Here is a 26,028-nt window from a genome sequence, read left to right on the forward strand (position 1 = left end):
CGAAGTAAGTATAGAGGCAGGCCTCAGGATGGGGAGCCCAGAAGTCAAAGGCATGATGTCTCTGAGTTTGGTCCAGGGACAGGATGCTGGGGCTCAGAGGTTACCTGTCCCGGGGTAGGGGACCTGCCTGGGTACGTGTGAGTGAGTGGGTGAGGGGGAGAAAAGAAATTTGATTTGTTCTTGTTTCCCTGTGGTTGCTTGTGTTACTACATCAAACACTGTGGATACACTATGTTAATCTATCAAACACTGTGGATACACTATGTTAATCTATCAAACACTGTGGGTATACTATGTTGTTGAGATAAATAAATCTGAATCTGATTCCTGAGTTATAGGAAGAGATTGGCCAGGCTAAGTGTTCATTCACTGAAGTGTGGGAGAATGAGGGGTGACCTTACAGAAATATTGAAAACAATGAGGTGCATAGATCTGGTGGATGGTGACGGTCTTTTCCCTGGGGCAGAGGAGTTCCGATCTGGATTCTCCACGCATTCGTGAAAGAATGGAACTTAGAAATAAACTCACACGCCAATCCTCAGCTGTTGATTGGCTAGTGACCCTCTATGAAGTCAGACACACACGCATTGCAGTACATGATAGAATTCTCGTCCCAGCCTATTATACATTTTATTTTTTTTTCCCGAAATAATACTCCACGCCTTCACACTTGGGAATAAAAGGATGTAACTCTAGAAAGCTGTACATTTATGAGGGTCCATTTGAGTTCGTTTAGCCTGAGGCTACCCTGACCAGAGTGGGAACAAAAGGGTTACCCTGGTAATGCCAGAGTGTAGAGTTACTGACATATATAATGCAGCAAGTATGAAGCTTGTCGGCTTTCACATCAGGGTAGCTCTCAAGGAGGCTCAAGGTGTGCATGCTGGTTGGCCATAGGAGCATCATCCTTTCCTTGAGGTACGTCTAACTCATAAACAGGATTTAAATCAAGGGTTGCCAACCTTTTTTATACCATGGAGACTTACCATTAACCAAAGGTGTGTGGACCCCAGTTTGGGAACCAAATGGAGATTCATTTAATATTGTTGTATTATGAAATACAGTAAAGAACACTGGCTCGCGATAAGGCACTGATCTCCATGGATTTTGTTCTTGGTATATTTGACGGGATTTGCTGGGATCCACGGCACTGGAAAGTAAAATGCTTTTAGCGGCTAATCACCTCAACTCTGAACTGATTTCACAACCTACAGACTCACTCTCAATGAATCTTTACAATTCATGTTCTCAGTTATTTTTAATTCTTACAATTTTCCTTGCTTTGCACATTGGTTGTTTGTCAGTCTTTGTTTTACGTATGATTTTCATAAATACTATTTATTTTCATTTTTCTGTGAATGTCTGCAGGAAAATGAATCTCAGGGTAGTATATGGTGACGTTTACATAGTTTGATAATAAACTTTGACTTTGACCATTAAATGTAACCGAGAGTTTGAAAAGTCTGTGAGGGCTGGGTATGCAAATTTGACTTAATTCTATTTGTATTATTTGATTTTTAATACAAAGCCTAGTTTCCTTCTTCTATAGCTCTGCTAAACTTCTTGCTGAGTACCTGGATCTTTTCCTCAGGTTTATCGCACTGAGTTTAGGCATGTTTTTCTCCAATCTGGGGCAAAAACCCCTTCCCACATCAAAGTACTGGTTAGAAAGCAAGATCAGGGCTTCAAAGCTGAAATAATTACCCTAAACTGAATAGATTCTGCAGATGCTGGAAATCCAGAGCAACACACACAAAATGCTGGAGGAGCTCAGCAGGTCAGGCCATTACTTTGGAGAGGAATAAACAGTCAATGTTTCAGACTGAGACCCTTCAAGTTTGATTGTCTGTGTTCAGCTGACTCAGTGTGAAATGAGGAACTGCTTTGTGCTTGTTCTTGCAGAAACACGGCTCCAGGACAACATCCCGTGCACCGTCAATCTGCAGGCCATAACACTCAGGGACTTGTGCTAATATTACTTTGTGATTGTATGTACCGTGTGTTGTATATGTACCGTGTGCTGAACATTTCTGTATGTACTGTGTTTTGCACCTTGGCCCCAGAGAAAGCCTGTTTCACTTAGCTGTATAGGGTATGTGTGTATGGTTGAAAGACAATTAAACGAACGTAATAGTTTTCCTGGGCTTAATCCAGAACTAGTTTTTCAATTTTATCAAAGTCATGCAGGTATGTAACACTCATCTGCTGATGAGAGATAATAATTATGGAGCTCTTTCCATACAGACCATGTAGTTCAAAGTGCTTTACAATGTGATAATTTGCAAGCATAAAAGCAAAAGGCAAAATGATATTAGCTAAAAGTAAGGTAAAAAAAAAAAACAGGTTTTGAGCTGGCTTTTAAAAGTGTCAACTGAGTCTGCATCGTTACGGTTATAGAGTTCCACAGATTAGGAGCATAGTTCAAAAAAAGCTGACTTGCCAATTATCTTCTGAGGGAGATTGTTTAAATTTAAGAGACTGGCTGAAGAAGAGCTGTGAGCTTGAGCAGGATTATAAAACAAAAATGATTCTGTGATGTACTCCAGTCCCAGACCATTAAGAGCTTTAAAGACGAGTAAGAGAACTTTAAAATCAATTTTAGAAGATACAGGAAGCCAGTGCAGAGTAGCTGGAATGACAGTGAAACTTCATCCTGGTTTTGGTTAGAAGTCTAGCAGCTTGACGGAGGTGAAATTGAAGTTGTAGTTTGGATGAAGTTTAGATGAATTATTGAATTCCTGGTGTCTGAACATATCTTTTCTGTGCTCGTTACAGATACCACACAATGGGATCTCTTACATACATCAAGATTCTGGTGTTAATGGCTATTGCACAAGGTAAGGTCAGATTGACAGAGTCTGATATTGTGAAATGTTTGGCAGAATTTAGTTTTTATTATTTAATAATTTCTTCCATTTGTTTTTATTTTTTTCACCATTCATTTTGCTTTTTTGCTGATTTATACAGATCTGCCCAGACTTCAGGGCAACCACAATAGCATAGTGGTTAGTCGAGCATTATTTCAGCTCAGGTCGTCAGAGTTCAATTCTGGTGTCATAAGTAAGAAAGTTTGTACTTTCCTCCCATGAGCATGTGTCTTTCCTCCGGTTGCTCCGGTTTCTGAAGACATATGGGTTACTAGGTTAATTGGTCATGGTAAATCATCCTGTGATTAGGCTCGGATTAAATCAGTGGGTTGCTGGTGGTGCAGCTCATTGGGCCCAAAAGGCTTGTATCTCTAAATAAATAATTGCACAATTTATCAATGACAACATCAGTCAATAACTTGCTTTAACCAATTTAGTTCATTGGCAGTATGTGATACTGAATTTCAACATGAAATTATCAAATTAAACACGATCTTATTGAAACATATAAGATTGTGAAGGGGCTTGATCGGGTGGATGCGGGGAGAATGTTCCCAATAATGGGTGAAACTAGGACTAGGGGGCATAATCTTAAAATAAGGGGATGCCGTTCCAGGACTGAGATGCAGAGAAATTTCTTCACTCAGAGGGTAGTGGGGCTGTGGAATTTACTGCCCCAGAGAGCTGTGGAAGCTACTACACTCAATAAATTCAAAATGGAGATAGACATTTTCCTAGATAAAAATGGCATTAGGGGATACGGTGAGCGAGCAGGTAAGTGGACATGAGGCTAGGTTTAGATCAGCCATGTGATCTCCTGGACCAATTTTCGATAGCCTGGATGGGTCGGAGAGGAATTTTCCAGATTTTTTCTCCTCAATTGGCAACTCGGGTTTTTTTCCCCGGGTGATCACATGGGTTTGGGCGGGATGAATAATAAAATAAAATGGGCGGCATGGTGCCCTGTTGGTTGGCACTGTTGCCTTGTGGGATTCGGTGAAAACTAGAGTTAAGATTGGATCAGCCATGATCTTGTTGAATGGCGGAGCAGGCTTGAGGGGCCGATTGGCCTACTCCTGCTCCTATCTCTTATGTTCTTATGTTCTTATGTTATGACATGTAAAAACTGGGACAAGGTTACACTCAGTAGACACTGGGGGAAATCTGCTCAAGAGGGAGCTGTGTCACATGAGAACGATCTCCATTGTGTCACAGAGAACAAATGGCAGCTGTGAAAGGAGAGACTGAACAACTAAACTACCCAAACACCAACCACAGTCACCACCTACTCTTGCTCACACTGCACCAGAATATGTGGATCCCAGATCGGCCTCTACAGTGACCTGAGGACCCACCAATAGACAATCACTACGGTCACCTGAGGACCCACCGATAGACAATCCCTACAGACACCTGAGGACCCACCAATAGACAATCCCTACGGTCACCTGAGGACCCACCGATAGACAATCCCTATGGTCACCTGGGACCCACCAATAGACAATCCCTACGGTCACCTGAGGACCCACCAATAGACAATCCCTACGGTCACCTGAGGACCCACCAATAGACAATCACTACGGACACCTGAGGACCCACCAATAGACAACCCCTACGGTCACCTGAGGACCCACCAATAGACAATCACTACGGTCACCTGAGGACCCACCAATAGACAATCCCTATGGTCACCTGGGACCCACCAATAGACAATCCCTACGGACACCTGAGGACCCACCAATAGACAATCCCTACGGTCACCTGAGGACCAACCAATAGACAATCCCTACAGTCACCTGGGACCCACCAACAGACAATCCCTACGGTCACCTGGGACCCTCCAATAGACAATCCCTACAGTCACCTGAGGGCCACCAATAGACAATCCCTACGGTCACCTGATGGCCACCAATAGACAATCCCTACAGTCACCTGGGACCCTCCAATAGACAATCCCTATGGTCACCTGATGGCCACCAACAGACAATCCCTACAGTCACCTGGGACCCTCCAATAGACAATCCCTACGGTCACCTGAGGGCCACCAATAGACAATCCCTACGGTCACCTGATGGCCACCAATAGACAATCCCTACAGTCATCTGAGGACCAACCAATAGACAATCCCTACGGTCACCTGAGGACCCACCAATAGACAATCTCTACGGTCACCTGAGGACCCACCAATAGACAACTCCTGAGGAGAACTTCATACTCACCTGAAGTAATTATACTTATATATTTTCTATTGACAATAAAGAGGAAATGAAATGCAAAGAATCTTGAGCTCTCAAGATCCGGCGCATGGACTGTTTGTCCCACTCCCATCAGGGACGAGGCTACGTAGCATCCACACCAGGACCTCCAGACTCAAAAACAGTTACTTTCCCCAAGCAGTAAGGCTGATCAACACCTCCATCCACTAACCCACCCCTCCACACCCCCAACCACCACTACTTTATCATTTCCTGTCAGTCACCTTATCTACAGACACTCCTGTGCCTAGCATCACTTTATGGACATACAATCGGTCTATATGTATAAATTATTTTACATATTTATTGTGTTTTTTGTCCCGCCTTGGATCTGGAGAAACAATTACTTTGTTCTCCTTTACACTTGTGAACTGGAAATGACATTAAACACTCTTCGTTATACCTCTTCACACCCTGCCAAATGTAAAAATTCTATTCCCTATTCCCAGTTCCTCCGTCTCCGCTGCATCTGTTCCCAGGATGATGCTTTCCGTTCCAGGACATCCCAAATGTCTTCTTTCTTTAAGAATTGTGGTTTCCCTTCTGCCATCATCAACGATGCCCTTACCCACATCTCCTCCATTTCCCGCACTTCGGCCTTCACCCCATCCTCCCGTCACCACAACAGGGACCGTGTTCTCCTTGTCCTCACCTATCACCCCACCTGCCTCCGGATCCAGCATATTATCCTTCGCAACTTCCGCCACCTTCAACAGGACCCCACCACCAAGGACATCTTTCGCTCTCTACCCCTCTCTGCTTTTCGCAGGGATCGTTCCTTCCGTGACTGCCTGGTCCACATGTCCGTCCCCTCAGATCTCCCACCTGGTACTTTTCCCAGTAACCGCAAGTGCTACACCTGTCCCTACACCTCCTCTCTTACCACCATTCAGGACCCCAAACAATCCTTCCAGGTGAGGCAACACTTCACTTGTGAGTCTGTTGGGGTCATCTATTGCATCCGGTTCTCCCGGTGCGGCCTCCTCTACATCGACGAGACCCGACACAGATTGGGGGACCGCATCGTCGAGCACCTCCGCTCAGTTCACCAGAACAGACAAGTTCCCCTGGTTGCCACTCACTTCAACTCTGCTTCACATTCCGATTCGGATATGTCCATACGTGGCCTCCTCTACTGCCATGATGAGGCCAAACTCAGGTTGGAGGAACAACACCTCATCTACCATCTGGGTAGCCTCCAGCCCCTTGGTATGAACATCGAATTCTCCAACTTCCATTAATTCCCTCCCTCTCCCTTACCCCATCCCACCTTCACTCTGTCTCTTCTTCAAGCTGCCTATCACCTCTCTCATGATTCTGCCATCTACTACCCATAGTGTTTTCCCCTTAGATTCCTTCTTCACCTCTCCTGCCTATCCCCTCCCTGCTTCCCCTCTCCCACCCCTTGATCTTTCCTCTGATTGTTTTCCCACCCTCCCCCCACCTTCTTTATGGGGCCCCTGCCCCCCTTCTTCAGTCCTGACGAAGGGTCCCGGCCTGAAACGTTGACTGCTCATTTCAACGGATGCTGCCCGATCTGCTGAGTTCATCCAGCTTGTTTGTATGTGTTGATTAAACACTCTTGATTCTTGAGTGCTTTGTTAGTTACTGGAGGGAGCAGGTTAATGAATTTTTGTTCTTACAAAGGAACATAATTTTGGTGATCTGTGAGCAAGAGGTAAAATGAGTAAAAGTTGAGAGTTTGATTGCAGAAGGTTGGAGCGCAGTTACAATTATTAAAGTTCTAAGGTTTTGAAAGTTCTTCACAGTACAATGTATGTTTTACCTGAATCACATTTAGCTTCAGATTGTTGGCCCTAAGACATTGACTCCTAATGCAGTCTACAAAGGCTCCACTCATTGCTTCACTCCAGAAAATCATTGGTTGTTCTTTGTTCGAGCTGAGTTATTAGAGCCCACAGCAGCTGAACAGGACTTCATGATCAGGGAGGGAGTTCCAAAGTGCAGCTCCTCCCCAACTCTTTATTCTGGCTTCTGCCCCTTCCCTTTCCAACCCTGATTACCGAAGGCCAGAGTGGTTTCATTTTGCCAACAATTAATCAGATATGAAATGATTGAAAGGAAGTGTCCATTCGGTGTGAGTTATTTAAAAAGTAGAAATATAAATGAATGTGAATATAAAGGAGTAGGGTAGGGAGTTGGTCCATGAATTGAGCATTGGGTACAACACAAAGCATCGTTTAATTCTTTATGGATTAAGTTTGACATTGAAGAAACTGTTCGGCCTGGATGATGTGTGAAGGCAACAACTCTGAAATCCACCAGAGGATCATAAAGCAGTTCCTTCATTTGTTCTGTGTCATGTCGAATGATGTGGATGATCACAGTCTTTCTACGGCTATGATTGTTTTTGGCAAATTTCTCGACAGAACTGGTTTGTCACTGCCTTCTTCTGGGCAGTGTCTTTACAAGACGGGTGACCCCAGCCATTATCAATACTCTTCAGAGATTGGCTGCCTGGCGTCAGTGGTTGCATATCAAGGACTTGTGATATGCACCGGCTGCTCATATGACCATCCACCACCTACTCCCACGGCTTCACATGACACCGATCGGGGACTAATCAGCTACTACATGATAGCAGAAGGAATGAGTGCCTCACACCTCCTTTGGTAGAGACATACCTTCACCCTTCCACCCAAACTAAATCCTGAAAAAAAAACATGAATTTATGAAAATAGTTCAGTAAACAGAATTTCAAAGCTAATTAGTTTTATAGATCATATGGTCATAGTCATAAAGTACTACAGCACAGAAACAGACCCTTTGGCCCATCTAGTCCTTGTTGACCTGATCTTTCGCCTAGTTCCTTCGACCTGCTCCCAGATTATATCCATCCAAATCCCTCCATCTATCCAAACTTAGTTTAATGTTACAATTGAACCCATATCCTCCACTTCCGCTGGCAGCTTGCTCCACAATTGCATGACCCTGTGAATGAACAAGTTTTGCTCAGATTTCTCTGAAAGATTTCACCTCTTACCCTAAACCCGTGACCTCTAGTTCTTGTCTCATCCATCCTGAGGGGAAAAAGCCTGCTTGCATTCACCCTGTCTATACCCCTCATATCTGGTATCCCACAATGTTCAGCAGAACAACAGCTTCAAAACAAACCAACAGGAAAACAAGCCCCTTTCCCACCCATCCAGCCACTCTCACACATATAGAGTCCTCCAACTCCAGGGAACAGGCTGCCTCCAGGCCTCCAACCATCATTTCTCAGACTTGCAGAGATCTGGCTTCCAATCACAAGCACGAGGGAATCTGCAGATGCTGGAAATGCAAGCAAATTGCTGGTGGAACTCAGCAGGCCAGGGAGCTTCTATGGAAGAGTATAGTCTGCGTTTTGGGCCAGTACCCTTCATATGGACCATTATCTGGCTTCATCCTCTTTTGTCTGGTCCAAACTCAAAGACTCGCAGACCTTCGACCTCCAGACATGCTGATCCCCAGACTTTCACTTCCAGCTTCAACGTCCAGACTTCACTGACCTCTGGGTATCAGTCCCAGGACTCACTGATCATGGAACTTTGATCTCTGGACTCTAGACAACAAATGGGACAGAGACACAGGAGATTCTGCAGATGCTGGAAATCCAAAGCAACGCGTACAAAGTGCTGGAGGAACTCAGCAGGTCAGGCAGCGTCTGTGGAGGGGAATAAAGAGTCGACATTTCAAGGACAGACCGTTCATCAAGACTGAGCTATCGCAACAAATGGAACAGAGATGTGTCAGTGCACTAGGAGACACCCAAAATGATGGGTTAGACCCACATGCCACACGATCACCAATGCCTGAGGAGACTGAAGACAGCTGGACTATGCATATCTATAGTCTACATATCTATCATTGTATCTACTCTACATATCTATCATTGCATCATTCTACAGATGTGCAGTAGAGAGCATCCTGACAAACTGTGTCAAACTGTGAAACTGCACTGTGGTGGACAGGAAGGATCTACAATCGGTTGTCAAATCTGCCCGGCACATCACCGGCACCAGCTTACCCCCCCCCCCCCCCATCAAAGACATATATACAGAAAGCTGATGGAAAAGGGCCAATAACATCAGAAAGGATCCCACACACCCTGCTCATGGACTGTTTGTCCTATTCCCATCAGTGAGTAGCACCCACTCCAGGACCACCAGACACAAAAACAGTTACTCTCCCCAAGCAGTGAGGCTGATCAACACCTCCACCCACTAACCCACCCCTCCACACCCCTAAATACCACTATATCATTTCCTGTCGGTCACCTTATGTACAGACACTCCTGTGCCTAGCATCACTTTATGGACATACCATCAATCTATATAAGCTACCTTATGTATTTATATTCATTGTGTTTTTTAATTATTGTGTTCCTCATCTTATTGTGTTTCTTTGTGCTGCATCGGGTCTGTTCTCCTTCACACTCACGTACTGGAAATGACAGTAAACAACGTTGAATGGTATAACGTTAACTTGGTGTACACTGCATAGTGAGAGGTAAAAACAAAGTGGCCCCCCAACGAAATAAAAGAATGCCACAGAGGAATGAGGTAACATTACTTTCACATTGGAATTGGTTTACTATCGTCACATGTACGGCGATACAGTGAAAAACTTGTTGTGCAAACTGTTCACACAGATCGGATCATTACACAATGCTTTAAGGTAGAACAAGGAAAATCAATAACAGAATGCAGGATGAAGTGTAACAGCTACAGAGAAAGAGTGGGTAAACAGTAAGGTGCGACTGCCAGTTACGCCGCTGGCATTTAGGGTAGCAATGAAGGTCCTCCATCTCTGGCAGAGTTCAGGGCTTCCTTCATCAGTCAGTAACTTCCCCTCGGTTTTCACTACTGCAAATCCCGGGTGGAGACTCAGGAATACCGTCACACTCAGATGTAGAAGGATTCTTCATTGCTGTTTCCATCACAATTTTGTTTTACCAGTCAGGGTTATTGGCCCTGAGCTGAACCCCCAAACCTGGAGGACCAGTTGACCACTCTTTGTCTGACCTCTACCCTTTGACTTGTTTTGCATGAGTGAACCTACCAGGAGCCAAAGCATAAAGCCTTGACTCCAACCAACAGAGCTCTCTGGGTCATTGAGACATACAAGCCTCCAAACCACAACAATGTGTGGTCCTCTTGGAAGAAGCAATGAAGTGCAGGATCATAATGAGATAAATTGTGAGGTCAAAGGTCTACCTTATCATATAAAGCAGGGGTTCCCAACCTTTTTTATGCCATGCACCCCTGCAATTAGCCGAGGTTGGGAACCACCGATATAAAGGAATCATTTAATAGTCTTATTGTGGGGTAGAAGCTGCCCTGAGCCTGGTGGTAACTACTTTCAGGCTTTTGTACCTTATGCCCTATGGGAGGTGAGAGGAGGAGAGAGAGTCCCGTGTTTGCCCATTATCCATTAAATGGGAGGGCACAGTGGTGTAATGGTTAGCACAATGTTTTACAGTACCAGCGATCTGTGTTCTATTCCTGCTGCTGCCTGTAAGGAGTTTGTAGTTCTCCCCATGACCACGTGCTCCGATTTCCTCCCACGGTCTAGACATACCAGTTAGTAGGTTAATTAGTCATTGTAAATTGCCCCATGATTAGGCTCGGATTAAATTGGGGGATAGCTGGTGGTGCAGTTCAAAGGGCCTGTTCCACACTGCATCTCAATAAAAAATAAAAAAAATAAAATATCTGAGGTGGGGCACTTTGATGATGCTGGCTGCTTTACAGAGGCAGCGAGAAGTGTAGACAGAGTCCATAGAGGGGAGGCTGGTCTCTGTGGTGTGCTGAGCTGCGTCCACAACTCTCTGCATTTCCCGCAGTCACCAAGCTGAGATACATCCAGGTAGAATGCTGGTGGAGATGAAATAATTCAGTAGGTAATGACATAGTACTGAAAAGGAGATTAGTTTTATTTATCATGTGTATATTGAAACATTGGAACACAGTGAAATGTGTCATATGCATCAATGACTAACACAATCTGAGGATGTCACCACACCTCTGGTTACTGGGCCACACACGTTACTGGGCCACACACGTTACTGGGCCACACACACATTACTGGGCCACACACACGTTACTGGGCCACACACGTCACTGGGCCACACACACGTCACTGGGCCACACACGTTACTGGGCCACACACGTCACTGGGCCACACACACATCACTGGGCCACACACACGTCACTGGGCCACACACACGTCACTGGGGCACACACGTCACTGGGCCACACACGTTACTGGGCCACACACACATTACTGGGCCACACACGTTACTGGGCCACACACATGTCACTGGGCCACACACACGTTACTGGGCCACACACGTTACTGGGCCACACACACGTTACTGGGCCACACACACATGTTACTGGGCCACACACACATTACTGGGCCACACACACGTTACTGGGCCACACACATGTTACTGGGCCACACACACGTTACTGGGCCACACACACATGTTACTGGGCCACACACACATTACTGGGCCACACACACATGTTACTGGGCCACACACACATTACTGGGCCACACACACATTACTGGGCCACACACACGTTACTGGGCCACACACACGTTACTGGGCCACACACACGTTACTGGGCCACACACACATGTTACTGGGCCACACACATGTTACTGGGCCACACACACATGTTACTGGGCCACACACACATTACTGGGCCACACACACGTTACTGGGCCACACACACGTTACTGGGCCACACACATCTCACTGGGCCACACACACGTTACTGGGCCACACACGTTACTGGGCCACACACACGTGACTGGGCCACACACACGTCACTGGGCCACACACACGTTACTGGGCCACACACGTTACTGGGCCACACACATGTTACTGGGCCACACACACGTGACTGGGCCACACACACGTCACTGGGCCACACACGTTACTGGGCCACACACACATTACTGGGCCACACACGTTACTGGGCCACACACACATTACTGGGCCACACACGTCACTGGGCCACACACGTCACTGGGCCACACACGTTACTGGGCCACACACGTCACTGGGCCACACACATGTCACTGGGCCACACACGTCACTGGGCCACACACGTCACTGGGCCACACACATTACTGGGCCACACACACGTTACTGGGCCACACACGTTACTGGGCCACACACACGTTACTGGGCCACACACACGTTACTGGGCCACACACACGTGACTGGGCCACACACACGTGACTGGGACCACACACACGTGACTGGGCCACACACACGTGACTGGGACCACACACATGTTACTGGGCCACACACACGTTACTGGGCCACACACACGTTACTGGGTCTCACACACGTTACTGGGCCACACACACATTACTGGGCTTCCCACAAAGGATGTTGACAAATAAAAGTCGGTCAAACTTCCTAGAACCAGGAAAAATCGATAATTGCCCCAATTTTCCAATCCCCCTGGATACTGTAGATTGTTCAGAGTACTGGAGGATGTAAGTTCTGTTAGGGTTGTGGTGGCGCAATGGTTAAGTTACTGGACCACCACTATCTGTAAGGAGTTTGTACCTTCTCCCCGTGACCGTGTGCGTTTCCTCTCACAGTCCAAAGATGTGCCGGTTGGTAGGTTAATTGATTCTTTTAAAATAGTCCCATGATTGGGCCAGTGTTAAATTGGGGTTTACTGGGTGGCTTGTCTCAAAGGGCCGGAAGGGCCTATCTCAATGCCAAAAAATAAAAAGGTGTGATCCACTGATGCACGGAACTGACTTTGAATCCCTTTGTTGAAGGGTTAGAGAGCGTTAGAGATCTACGAGAACAGCAGTGAACTGTCAGGAAAGTTCATTGGCTGCAATCTACCATCGCTGCAGGGTTTGTGTGTGTCCAGAACAAAGACGCAGGCAGGGAAAAAAATCATTGCAGACACTACCCACCTTGCAAACTGCCTTTTCCAAACGCTCCCTCTGGAAAGTGCTGCAGGGCTAGTAAAACAACACTTAGAAGTTTCTTCCCCCAGACAGTTCATCTGATCAATCATTCTAGGTAGCTTCCCACCTCCCTCTATCTCACTGCACTAAGCTGTAAACACTTTAAATCACTTGTTATAATGCTGTTTACATTGTAAATACATGATGGTATTAATGTATCTATCCATATTTCATTCCATACTTTAACCTCTAACTTACTTTAATATAACTCTTTATTCTTTATCATTGCTGAACATAAAGCAGTCCAGCACAGGAACGGACCTTCTGGCCCACAACGTTGTGCAGAACCAATTAAATTAGTAATCAAATGGCCAACTAAATTAATCTCTTCTGCCTATATGACGTCAATATCCTCCCATTTTCCTCACATTCGTGTGTCTGTCTAAATATCTCATAAAAGTCTGTAATGTTTCTGCCTTTACCACTACCACAGGCACTCACCACTCTCTATGAAAACAACTTGCCCTTCATATCTCCTTTGAAATTACCCCCTTTCACCTTAAATGCATGCCCGCTGGTATTAGACATTTCAGCCCTGGAAAAAGATTCTGTCTGTCTACTCTATCTATGCCTTATGAACCTCTATAAGATCTCCTCTCAATCTCTCTCGTTACAACACACGGCCTCTAATCCAGGCAGCATCCTGTTAAATCTCCTCTGCGCTCTCTCCAAAATCTCGACATCCTTCCTATAATGGGGTGACCAGAGTGTATGCAATGCTCCAGATGCAGCCTAACTAGAGTTTTATAAAGATGCAACATAACCTCCCGACTTTTGAACTCAATGTCTGGACTAATAAAGGCAAGCACACTGTATGCCTTCTTAATCACCCTTTCATCCTGTGTAGACACACTTATATTGTTTTTTGTTGCATGTCAGGCCCTGACCAACTCACCATAACAAATTCTAATACGTGTACTCTGAATTTCCAGCATCTGCAGAATCTCTTGTGTTTATGATAAAGTAGTGGTGGTTGGTGGGTGGAGGTGTTGATCAGCCTTCCTGCTTGGGGAAAGTAACTGGATTTGAGTCTGGTGGTCCTGGCGTGGATGCTACATAGCCCCCCTCTTTAATAGGAGTGGGACAAATGGTCCATGAGCAGAGTGGGTGGGATCCTTGGTATTACTGGCCATTTTCCAGAATCTTTTTATATACGTGTGTGTCCTTGATGGTGGGTAAGCTGGTGCCGGTGATACGTTGGGCAGTTTTGACTGCCCATTGTCGAGCCTTCCTGCCCGTTACAGAGCTGTTTCTGTATCACACAGTGATGCAGCTTGTTAGGATGTTCTCTACTACACATCTCTAGAAGGACAGATCCATTTTCTTAAAGATTACAGTCTTGACACAGCTGTAAGTCATAATGCTCTGCAATTTTGTAGAGTAAGATCTTTTTCAACTCTGCCTTTACCAAGACCTGTTCTATACCTTCTATTATTATATCAGCTCTGTGAAATGTTATTTTTGTATTCACTTTAACAGGTACCAGCATGAAAAGACGCTGATCGTTGTCGATCAGCAAGAAAACAGAATTTTCCACAGGAATCACTCTTCATACACTGGATTTATTTTGATGTAGAGTCAAAGGGTCATAGAGCACCACAGCACAGAAACAAGCCCTTCAGCCCATCTAGTCCATGCCAGACTATGAATCTGCCTAGTCCCATCGACCCAAAGTTTTTACAGTTATATAAAGAGTAAAAGGGAAGTGAGATTTGATAGTGGACCAATGGAAAATGATGCTGGTGAGGTAGTAATGGGGGACAAAGAAATGGCAGATGAATTTAATGAGTACTTTGCATCAGTCTTCACTGTGGAAGACACTAGTAGTGTGGCAGAGGTCAATGAGTGTCAGGGAGCAGGAGTGAGTGCCATTGCTATTACAAAGGGAAAAGTGCAGGGCAAACTCTAGGGTCTTAAGGTGGATAGGTCACCTGGACCAGATGGATGACATCCCAGAGTCCTCAGAGAGGTTACTGAAGAGATAACGGATGCATTGATCATGATCGTTCAAGAATCACTTGATTCTGGCATGGTCCTGGAGGACTGTAAGATTGTAAATGTCACTCCACTCTCAAGAAGGGAGGAAGGCAAAATAGGGGAAATTATAGGCCAGATAGCCTAACCCCTGTGGTTGGGAAAATGTTGGAGTTGATGATTAAGGATGAGGTTTCAGGGTACTTGGAGACTAATGATAAAATAAGTCAAAGTCAGCATGGTTTCCGTGAAGGGAAATCTTGCCTGACAAACCTGTTAGAGTTCTTCGATTAAGTAACAAGTAGGGTGGACAAAGGAGAGGCAGTGGATGTCATTTACTTGGATTTTCAGAAGGCGTTTGATGAGGTGCTGCACATGAGGCTGCTTAACAAGATAAAATCCTATGGTGTTACAGGAAAGATACTGACATGGATAGAGGAATGGCTGACAGTCAGGAGACGGTGAGTGGGAATAAAAAAGACCATTTTCTGGTTGGTCCGGTGACTAGTGGTGTTCCTCAGGGGTCAGTATTGGGACCACTACTTTTCATATTGTTTGTCAATTATTTGGATAATTGAACTGATGGTTTTGTAGCAAGGTTTTCAGATGATATGAAGATAGGTGGAGGGGTAGGTAGTGCTGAGGAAGCAATGCAATTGCAGTAGAACTTAGACAAATTAGGAAGAATGGCACAAAAGTGGCAGATGGAATACAGTGTTGGGAAATGTATGATAATGCATTTTGGTAAAAGGAACAGTAGTGCGGACTATTATCTAAATGGGGAGAAGGTTCAAACATCAGAGGTGCACAGGGACTTGGGAGTCCTCGTGCAAGACTCCCAGAAGGTTAATTTACAGGTTTTGTCAGTGGTGATGAAGGCAAATGCAATGTTGGCATTAATTTCAAGTGGAATAAAAAGCAAGGAGATAAACCTGAGGCTTTATAAACCATTAATCATGTCGCACTTGGATTATTGTCAACAGTTTTGGGCCCCATATCTCAGAAAGGATGTGTTATCATTGAAGAGAGTCCAGAGGAGGTTCACGATGGTGATTCCGGAAGTGACGGGGTTAATGTATGAGGAGTGTTTGGCAGTTTTGGGCCTGTGCTTGCTGGAATTTAGAAGAATGCAGAGGGGAATCTCATTGAAACCTACCAAATCTTGAAAGGACTAGATAGGGTGGATGTTGAGAGGATGCTTCCTATTGTGGGGGTATCCAGAACTAGAGGGCACAGCCTCAGAATTGAGGGGTGAGCTTTTAGAACAGTGATAAGGGGGAATTTTTTTTAGCCTGACAGTGGTGAATCTATAGAATGCCCTATCACAGACAGCAGTGAAGGCCAGGTCTGTGGGTATATTTAAGGTGGAAGTTGTTTCCTGATCGATTTGGGCGTCAAAGGATATGGCGAGAAGGCAGGTGTATAGGGTAGAGTGGGATCCGGGATCAGCCAGGATGGAATGGCAGAGCAGATTCAATGGGCTGAATGGCCTAATTCTGCTCGTATGTCTTATGGACCTGCACCCAGACCACAGCCCTCCATACCCCTCCCATCCTTTACCCTCTCTAAATTCTCTTAAATGTTGTCTCAAGAATGATCCTGGGAATTAAAGGGTTAATGTCTGAGGGTGTTTAATGGCTCTGGGCCTGTACTCACTGGAGTTTAGAAGAATGGGGGGGGGGGAGGGAATCTCATTGAAACCTATTGAATATCGGAAGGGGAAAATAGAATGGATGTGGAGAGGATGTTTCCAATAGAGGGAGAGTCTAGGGCCAGAGGACACAGCCTCAGAATAGAGGGACATCCACTTAGAACAGAGATGAGGAGGAATATCTTTAGCCAGAGGGTGGTGAATCTGTGGAATTCTTTGCCACAGGTGGCTGTGGAGGCCAAGTCACTGGGTACATTTAAGGTGGAGTTTGATAGGTTCTTGATTAGTCAGGATGTCAAAGATTAGAGTGGTAAGGCAGGAGAGTGGGGTTGAGAGGGATAATAAATTAGCCGTGATGGAATGGTGGAGTAGGCTTGATGGACCAAATGGCCTAATACTGCTCCTATGTCTTAAATATAATAGATTTATTTGTGGTGTGTGACATGGTGACAGTACAATGTAATATAATTTCTGTCTTTGTGGAACTGCTAAGCAGCTTCAAGTTCCTACGTATCAACATGTCAGAGAACCTATCCTGGGCCCAACATCTGGATGCAGTCGTGAAGAAGGCTTGCTAGCGTTTCATGAGGGGTTTGAGGAGACTTGGTATGTCACCATAGACATTCGTACCGTGGAGACCAGTCTAACTGATTGCATCATCGTCTGGTGTGGAGGGGCGACTGCACAGGATCGAAAAAAGCTGCAGCAAGTTGCAAACTCGACCACCTCCATCATGGGCACCAGCTTTCCCAGCGTCCAGGACATCTTCAAAAGTCAAAGTCTCAATAAGGACCCCCATCACCCAGGACATGCCCTCTTCTCATTGCTACCGTCAGGGAGGAGATACAGGAGCCTTAAGACACTAATTGTTTCCCCTCTGCCAACAGACTTCTGAACAAACAATTAACCAGTATGCACTCCATCAATATTTTTTCTCCCTTTTTGCACTACTTATTTAATTTTTTTACTGTATCTATTTTTTATCATAATTTATTCTATATTTTATGCTGACACAAAACAACATTTTTCACAAATTTTCTCTGCACTCTATTGATATCTTCCCTGTAGGTAGTGACCAGAACTGCCAACAATACTCCAAATTATACCTCACCCATGTCTTATGCAACTTCAGTGTAACATCCCAATTCCTGTACTCAGTACTTTCGTTTTCGCAGGCCAATGTGCCAAAAGCTCTCTTTACAACCCTGTCTACCTGTGATGACACTAGTGATGGTGGAAAAGGCCTTTTGCCAGCGTCCTGTCAGGTAGCCATCAGCTGATCAAAGTCCTGAGCTGCAGTTTCCTCTTTCAAGCTCTTTCCCCTCAGGTTTGGTGAGACTAGAACTAGAGGTCATAGGTTAAGGGTGAAAGGTAAAATAGTTACAGGGAATCTGAGGGGGGGAGGGTGGTGTGTGTGTGGAATGAGCTGCCAGCGGAAGTGGTGAATGTGGGGTTGAGCAGTTTGGGAGGGATATGAAGAGCTATGGTCCAGGTGCAGGTTGATTGGACTAGGCAGAAGGACAGGTTGGCGTGGACTAGATGGGCTGAAGGGCCTGTTTCTGTGCTTCAGTTAGTTATGATTCTACAACTCCACAACCTGCAACCTCCCGCCATTGCTGGCTCACTGTACCTCACAGCAATGCATTGAGAATTGCGGCCACAGTAGGTCAACGCAATTGTACAGTTAGAGTGAGGGTGTGAGGGGTAAACTCAAGGCACAAGGTGGGTCTGTATTGGCTGTGCCACGATGTGTGTGTTTTTTAAATGTTCAATATTTCCTTTGTCCAGGTCTAGCCCAGGACAGGATCATTGGAGGCTCCGAAGTTGTGCCTCACTCTCTCCCATTCCAAGCCTCCTTACAGATACGATCCGTTCATTACTGCAGTGGGAGTTTAATTAACCTCTCCTGGATCCTCTCTGCAGCTCACTGTGTGAAACCGTAGGTTCCTTGCAAACATACCTCACATATTTTAAAATAAGAACTCATATTTTCAAAGGCCCTTGCTACAAAAGTGTAACCTGTAACTGTTCTGCCGTTTTAGTCCGTATCTCATCACAGTTGTCCTTGGTGAACACAGTCTGTCCAAGTCTGATGGTACTGAGGTGTATTACAAGGTGTCCAAACTTATCCTCTTCCCCTATTACCAGCCTGCAACGTTCAAACACGACATCATGCTTCTGAAGGTAAGTGAGTGTGTGTGTAAGCTGTGAGTGTGTAAGCTGGGTGTGTGCTGTCCTCACACACACGGCTGTGCAGTGAGCTAAACACCTTCTTAAACATCACCTGAGGCGGCCGCTTTCTCCAGGGCTTTTAGTGAGATCTCTTTTCCTGTGAATCTTGGGCACCACACAATGTGTAGCAGTTAGTGGGACACAACTACAGCTTGGGACGTCAGAGTTCAGAGTTCATTCTCTGCGTCCTCTGGAAGGAGTCTCTATATGTCCTCCCCAGAGAATGCGTGGGTTTCCTCTGGCTGCTCCAGTTTCCTCCCACAGTCCAAAGATGTACCGGGTAGGTTAACTGGCCATTGTAAACTGCCCTGTGATCAGGTTAGGGTTAAGATGGGGTTGTTGGGGGGCGCAGTTCAAAGGGCTGGAAGGGCCTGTTCTGTGCAGTATTTCAAAATAAAAATAATATATGTACTGCAGAGAGTTGAGTAAAATATGTATATCATGCACCTGAAAATACTAATACTGTTGATTATTCTCACAATGTGTTAACCAAGGTAGTAGACACATGCAACATTCCATAACTGTGCCACATAAACACGAGTAAACTGGAGCACAATAATAAACTTCAACATAATGATCCCTTTAAAATATATCTACTAAATTTTTACCAATATTACCTAAACTTCAGACTGTTTCAAGGGCAAATAAAGAGAGGGTGAAAATGTATAGGCTTCAAATTAGAATAAAAACTACTCACACAGGAAATTATATTAAAAAAGGTTTTGCATACAGGAAGTGAAGTTCATTCAAAATGAATTATGTATTTAGAGGCCAGAACAGGGGGCTTGGGGTAGTGGTTGGTGGGGCCAGGGGACATTGGGAAGCCAGAACAGGGGCTTTGGGGTAGTGGTTGGTGGGGCCAGGGGACATTGGGAAGCCAGAACAGGGGCTTTGGGGAGTGGTTAGTGGGGTCAGGGGACATTGGGAAGCCAGAACAGGGGCTTTGGGGAGTGGTTGGTGGGGCCAGGGGACATTGGGAAGCCAGAACAGGGGCTTTGGGGAGTGGTTAGTGGGGCCAGGGGACATTGGGAAGCCAGAACAGGGGCTTTGGGGAGTGGTTAGTGGGGTCAGGGGACATTGGGAAGCCAGAACAGGGGCTTTGGGGAGTGGTTAGTGGGGTCAGGAAGCAAGCCTTGAAAATGCCAAATGATTAAAGATTAAAGATTAGTAGCAGTTCAGTTCAAGTTCAAGTTTATTGTCATTTCAACTGTATGCGAAACAACATTCCTCTGGCCAAAATGCACAACACACTACATATAATTCACACACAGTGCACATTGTAATATTACCACAAAAAATTAACAAGTATTGAAATACATTCCAAACCGTTAGTATAAGATGTATTTACGATACAAATTAAAAAGTAAACAGTACAACGCTACGGGCACTTCATGTGTGACGAGACCTGGGTGGTGACAGGGAGTTCAGTAGCCTCGCGGCCCGGGGGGAAGAAGCTGTTTCCCGTCCTAACGGTCCTTGTCCTAATGCTACAGTACCTCCTGCCTGATGGTAGGGGTCAAAGAGATTGTTGGACGGATGGGAGGGATCATTGACAATGCTCAGAGCCCTGCATACGCAGCTCTTCTAGTAAATACCTTTATTTCAAGGTTCAGGATTGGTTGGGGGTGTGGAGGAGTGGATTATCAGGTGGAGGGGTAGATTAGCCCTACTGATCTAGAAGGCGGGGGAAGTGCTGTAACTGTTTTTGAGTCTGGTGAATGCTACCTACAATAGCACCTTCCCTGAAGTGTCACTTTCGTCACATGTACTTTGAGATATACAGTGATATGCGCCATTTTGTGTCAAATGAGGACATGCTGGGGGCCACACATGGAATGGACACAACTTACTGACACGAACCCGTATGGCTTTGGAATGTGAGATGGAAGCAGAGCACCCAGAGGAAACCCACACAGTCACAGTCCTGGGCATCACTCTTTCAGTGATTTCCCTTAAATTTGGTCTAGAGCAGATTCACAAGCCTGAGGAGTCTTTGATAACTCTGGGCCAGTACTCACTGGAGTTTAGAAGAACGGGGGTGCGGGGTGGGGGGGATCTCATTGAAACCTATTGACTATTGAAAGGCCTAGACACAGTGGATGTGGAGAAGATGTTTCCTGTAGTGAGAGAGTCTAGGACCAGAGGGCACAGCCTCTTTGTAGAAAGATATCTCTTTAGGTTGGAGATGAGGAGGAATTTCTTTAGCCAAATGGTGGTGAATCTGTGGAATTCATGCTACGGACAGCCTTGGAAGCCAAATTATTGGGTACATTTAAAGCAGAGGGGTCGATAGGCTTTTGATTAGTATAGGTATCACAAAGGTTGAAAAGTTTAAAGTTCAAAGTAAAATTAATTATCAGAATACATACACGTCTCCACACACAACCTGAGATTCTTTTCCTCTTCTGCGGGCATACTCAGCAAATCTATAGAACAATAACTGTAAACAGGATCAATGGACAACAAACTGTGCAAATGCAATTATAAATAAAGTGCAATAAATAACAAGAGCATAAAATACAATTCAAAAAGTCCTTAAATAAGTGTTCTGTTCAAGAGCCTGATGTTTGAAGGGTAGTAACTGTTCTTGAACCTGGTGGTGTGAGTCCTGATGTTTGAAGGGTAGTAACTGTTCTTGAACCTGGTGGTGTGTTCTCCTGAAGTCTACAATCAGACCCTTGGTCTTATTGACATTGAGTGAGAGGTTGTTGTTGTTACACCACTCAGCCAAGTTTTCATCCTCCCTCCTGTATGCTGATTCATTACCATGTTTGATACAGCCCACAACAGTGATTTCAGGGAGAAAGCAGGAGAATTGGGATTGAGAGGGATAATAAATCAGCCATGATGGAATGGCAGAGAACACTCGATGGGTTAAATAGCCTGATTCTGCTGCTATGTCTTATGGTCTTGTGGTCTGGGTGCAGTTGATGAAGGCACGTTTGGTCCAGACAAGTAACTAAATATTCTGTAGAAGAAAGATAAGGGTGTTTGTGAGGAGATATTCCAGAGACAGGGAGATCTGCAGCACCTCTTTGGTTTTAACAGTAGGCAATTTAGTAACTAGGTGGCGGGGTGGAGATGCGTATCTACCAAAGGAGGTGTAAGGTGCTCCTTCCCTCTGCTAGCCAGCAGGTCACCCTTGGGCAAGGTCACATGAAGACTTGGGAGCAGGTGGTGGATGGTCGTATGAGCAGCTGGTGTACATCACAAGTCCTGGTTATGTGACCTCTGACACTAGGCAGGCAATCTCTGAAGAGTATTGATAATGGCTGGGACCATGCATCTTGTGAAGACACTGCCCAGAAGGAGACAATGACAATGGCAAACTGCTTCTGTAGAAAAATTTGCCAAGTACAATCATGGTCATGGAAGTGGAAAGGCACGCCCGCCCATGTCATATGACACAGCACATAATGAATGAATGAATGAAGTAACTCTACAAGAGGAAATCAAAGTTGTGTTTATTATCATGTAGACAAGACCTTGTGTGAAAAACTTACAGCAGCGTCACAGGCTCGGAGCATCAGGCACTCAACATTCACAGGGAAAATCTCAATTAAACAAAAACCACAGTTAGACCAAAATAAAACACAAAATCCATTTTAGTACAAAATGATAGTGTTGTTAAACTGTGGTGATGAGGTTTGTGCCAGTTGCTTCGAGAACCGAATGGTTGAAAGAGTGTACCTGTTCCTGAACCTGGTGATGTGGGACTTCAGGCATGTATGTGTAAATGTAGGAGGGGACTATGTTGAAAAATAAATGTGCTAGGTTTTCTAAAACTGACTCCTTCTACCTTAGGCCACGAACTTATAAATCACCTCCTGTATGTGTATAAGCCAGCTTATGTATTTATATTTTCTGTGTTTTTTTATTATTTTGTTCCTTATCAGGATTTTTTGTGCTATGTCGGATCTGGAGTAACAATTATTTTGATCCCCTCTACATTTGTTATTACATAATATAATATTATATAATCTTGAATCTAAAGTGTACCGAGACCCAGTGAATCAGCTCTGCAAATTGCCTTCATGATAAATGAATAAAACTGGACATGAGTTGTTATTTGCTGGTTGGAATCAGATTTGAATAAGTGCCTTAAATGCACCCGGTGACCTGCCCTTCACAGCCACCCGTGTCAGTGAATTCCACAGAATCACCACCCTCTGGATAAAGAAATTCCTCCTCATCTCTGTTCGAATTATTTTGTTCTCCTTTACATTAAACAATCTCGAATCTTGCATGTAACACTTTTTTTGATATATATCTCAGATTAACAAGCCAGTGAGACAGAGTGCATACATCAGCCCCGTACCAATTCCAACGTCCACAAAAAGGGTGCCGAAAGACACGATATGTACCGTCTCAGGATGGGGCGTCACCAGTGTTTACAGTTACAGCCTGTCGGATGTGCTTATAGCAGTTCAGGTTCCAATCATTTCAAATTACGTGTGCAATAGACCTTCCTCCTACAACGGCAGAGTTAATCACTACATGATCTGTGCAGGATATCGGCAGGGAGGCAAGGATTCTTGTCAGGTACGTAATATTCACGGTACTTAATTCTACATTACACAATTGTCGTGTGAAATCAGGTTTGTGGGTTCAGTGAGCGGGGGCGAAGACACACTGCTGGTCAGTAAGTTAGCTTTTTATATACAGGAGAAGGCAGACACTGAACCACAAACCATTCAAGCTACACAGTTACCAATACTTGGCTAAATTGAGCACTCAAGTCGGCAGGACGAGACAAATACTAAACATATACACAGTGGAAAATACTTATGTAAAGTGTGCTCCCGGGGCCTCCTTACTGTAGCACACTGCCACTGTTTACTGTTTCCATGGCGACCCAGAAAGTGAAAACAGGACTTTGACAGGAGAGCTATCAAAGTTTAGCATCATGTGCACAAGTACATGTGTATATGGATTCAAAGGAAAATGTTTTTACAGCAGTATCACAGGCATTTAGCATGAGATAAACCATGTTCACAAGAGAGAAATGAAAGCCCCTCCTCCTTCCCCTCTCCGATAGTCCACTCTCTTCTCCTAACAGCCCTCTCTCTACCTTTTCCATTTATCTTATCCCTTCCCAACTTCTTACTTCATTCCATCTCTCCCTTTCCCCTCACCTATCACCTGCCAGCTCGTACTCCTCCCTTCTCACACCTTATTCTGCAATCAAAAATTTTTGACACCGATATCTTTTGCAATTTCTGCACTGTCCTCAGGGAAATCTCCTGGACCTCATGGGTTCCCTGTAGAATTTTATAAATCATTCTCTTCATTTCTTTCTCCTCAGTTACTTTCAGTATTATCTGACTCGTTTAATTACGGCAAATTGCCACCCTCTTTCAATGAGGCATCTATTATTCTTCTTTTAAAAAAGGGCAAAGACCCAACAGAGTGTTCCTCGTATAGGCCGATCTCTCTGCTCAATGTTGATGTAAAGATCTTAGCTAAAGTTTTGGCTCATAGACTAGAAACCGTTATTCCCTCCATTATCTCTGATGACCAAACAGGCTTTATTAAAAACCGTCTCCCTTTTTTTAACATTTGGCATTTATTTAATATCTTATACTCACCTCCAACTGGGATTCCTGAATGTGTTATTTCCCTCGATGCGGAGAAAGCATTTGACCGTATAGAGTGGAACTACCTTTTTGCCGTCTTAGAAAAATTTGTCCTCGGCCAAAGTTTCATCTCTTGGATCCAATTGCTGTACCTGTGTCCTACTGCTTCTGTTTTAACTAATTTTCAGAAATCCCAAGTATTTAATCTCAAACGTGGCACCCGTCAGGGATGCCCCTTAAGTCCCTTTCTCTTTGATTTGGCTATAGAACCTCTGGTGATAGCATTTCGAAACTGTCCTGAATTGACCGGGATTTGGAGAGGGGGTGTTGAGCATAAAGTTTCTCTCTATGCTGATGACTTATTACTCTTTCTCTCAAATCCGTCTACGTCCTTACCTCTAATGTTTTCACTTCTTGACCAGTTTAGCCAGATCTCTGGCTATAAACTTAATTTACATAAGAGTGAACTTTTCCCAATTAATAAAGAAGCACAAGAACTAACATTTCGTGATCTCCCTTTTAAAGTAGTCCATAATCAATTTACTTATCTTGGAATTACAGTCACAAGGAAGTTTAAAGATCTCTTTCGTGAAAACTTTGCCAATCTTTCATATGCTATAAAACAGAATCTGGTACAATGGTCACCTCTATCTATGTCTTTGGTAGGTCGTATTAATGTTGTTAAAATGTATGTTCTCCCCAAATTTTTATACTTATTTCAATCTATCCCAATTTTTATTCCTAAATCTTTTTTTGATTCCTTAGACTCTATTATTTTTTCATATTTGTGGCAGAATAAGCGTTCCAGAATTAATAAAATACATCTCCAAAAATCTAAAAAAGAGGGTGGCATGGCTTTACCTAACTTTCGTTTATATTATTGGGCAGCTAATATACGTTGTGCTACCTTTTGGTCTTTCTTCCACGGCCAACCTGAGTGCCCTAACTGGGTGGCAATGGAGTTGAGCTCCACTAAAGAATTATCTATCTCTGCACTTCTTGGCTCTGCACTCCCTAGTAGTCTGCCCAGATCAATAGCTAATCCTCTTGTTAGACACACTTTGCACATATGGGCTCAGTTCAGGAAATGCTATGGCTTCCAGGGGTTTTCCGTTTCCAGCCCTGTCGCACATAATCACCTTTTTTTTACCTACTACGTACGATTCAGCATTCCATGTTTGGTATAGGAAGGGCATTAGACATTTTGAAGATCTTTTCATTGATAATCGCTTCGCCTCTTTTCAGCAGCTCTCTGTTAAGTTCAATCTGCCTAACGCTCATTTTTTCAGATATCTCCAAATCCGACACTTTATTGCTCCTTTAATTCCTAACTTTCCTGAAATGCCTGCGAAAAATGCTATGGACCTATTTCTTTCCATCAATCCACTAGGTAAAGGTTTAATATCAATTATCCGAGATAAACTAGCAGCCTTATGATGGGCCCCTGTGGATAAAATTAA

At 44.5% G+C, this 26,028-nt stretch overlaps 1 protein-coding gene across 6 annotated transcripts in view; it reads left to right on the forward strand.

Moving 5' to 3' along the window:
• The window catches only part of LOC140718487 (trypsin-3), a 44,167-nt gene that overhangs the window by 14,463 nt on the left and 3,676 nt on the right, over positions 1-26,028 (forward strand). For 5 of the 6 annotated variants that reach the window (XM_073032341.1, XM_073032342.1, XM_073032340.1 and 2 more), the window contains 4 exons: positions 2,776-2,837; positions 18,549-18,699; positions 18,803-18,944; positions 23,268-23,534. In XM_073032341.1, the coding sequence (XP_072888442.1) occupies positions 2,786-2,837; positions 18,549-18,699; positions 18,803-18,944; positions 23,268-23,534 (612 nt within the window). In that variant the 5' untranslated portion in view covers positions 2,776-2,785. Of the gene's footprint in view, positions 1-844; positions 919-2,775; positions 2,838-18,548; positions 18,700-18,802; positions 18,945-23,267; positions 23,535-26,028 lie in introns of those variants that run through there. The other variant, XM_073032339.1, reaches the window with a different exon arrangement.

Source organism: Hemitrygon akajei, chromosome 29 (assembly GCF_048418815.1).
Source record: "Hemitrygon akajei chromosome 29, sHemAka1.3, whole genome shotgun sequence".
Classification (NCBI taxonomy): Eukaryota; Metazoa; Chordata; class Chondrichthyes; order Myliobatiformes; family Dasyatidae; genus Hemitrygon; species Hemitrygon akajei.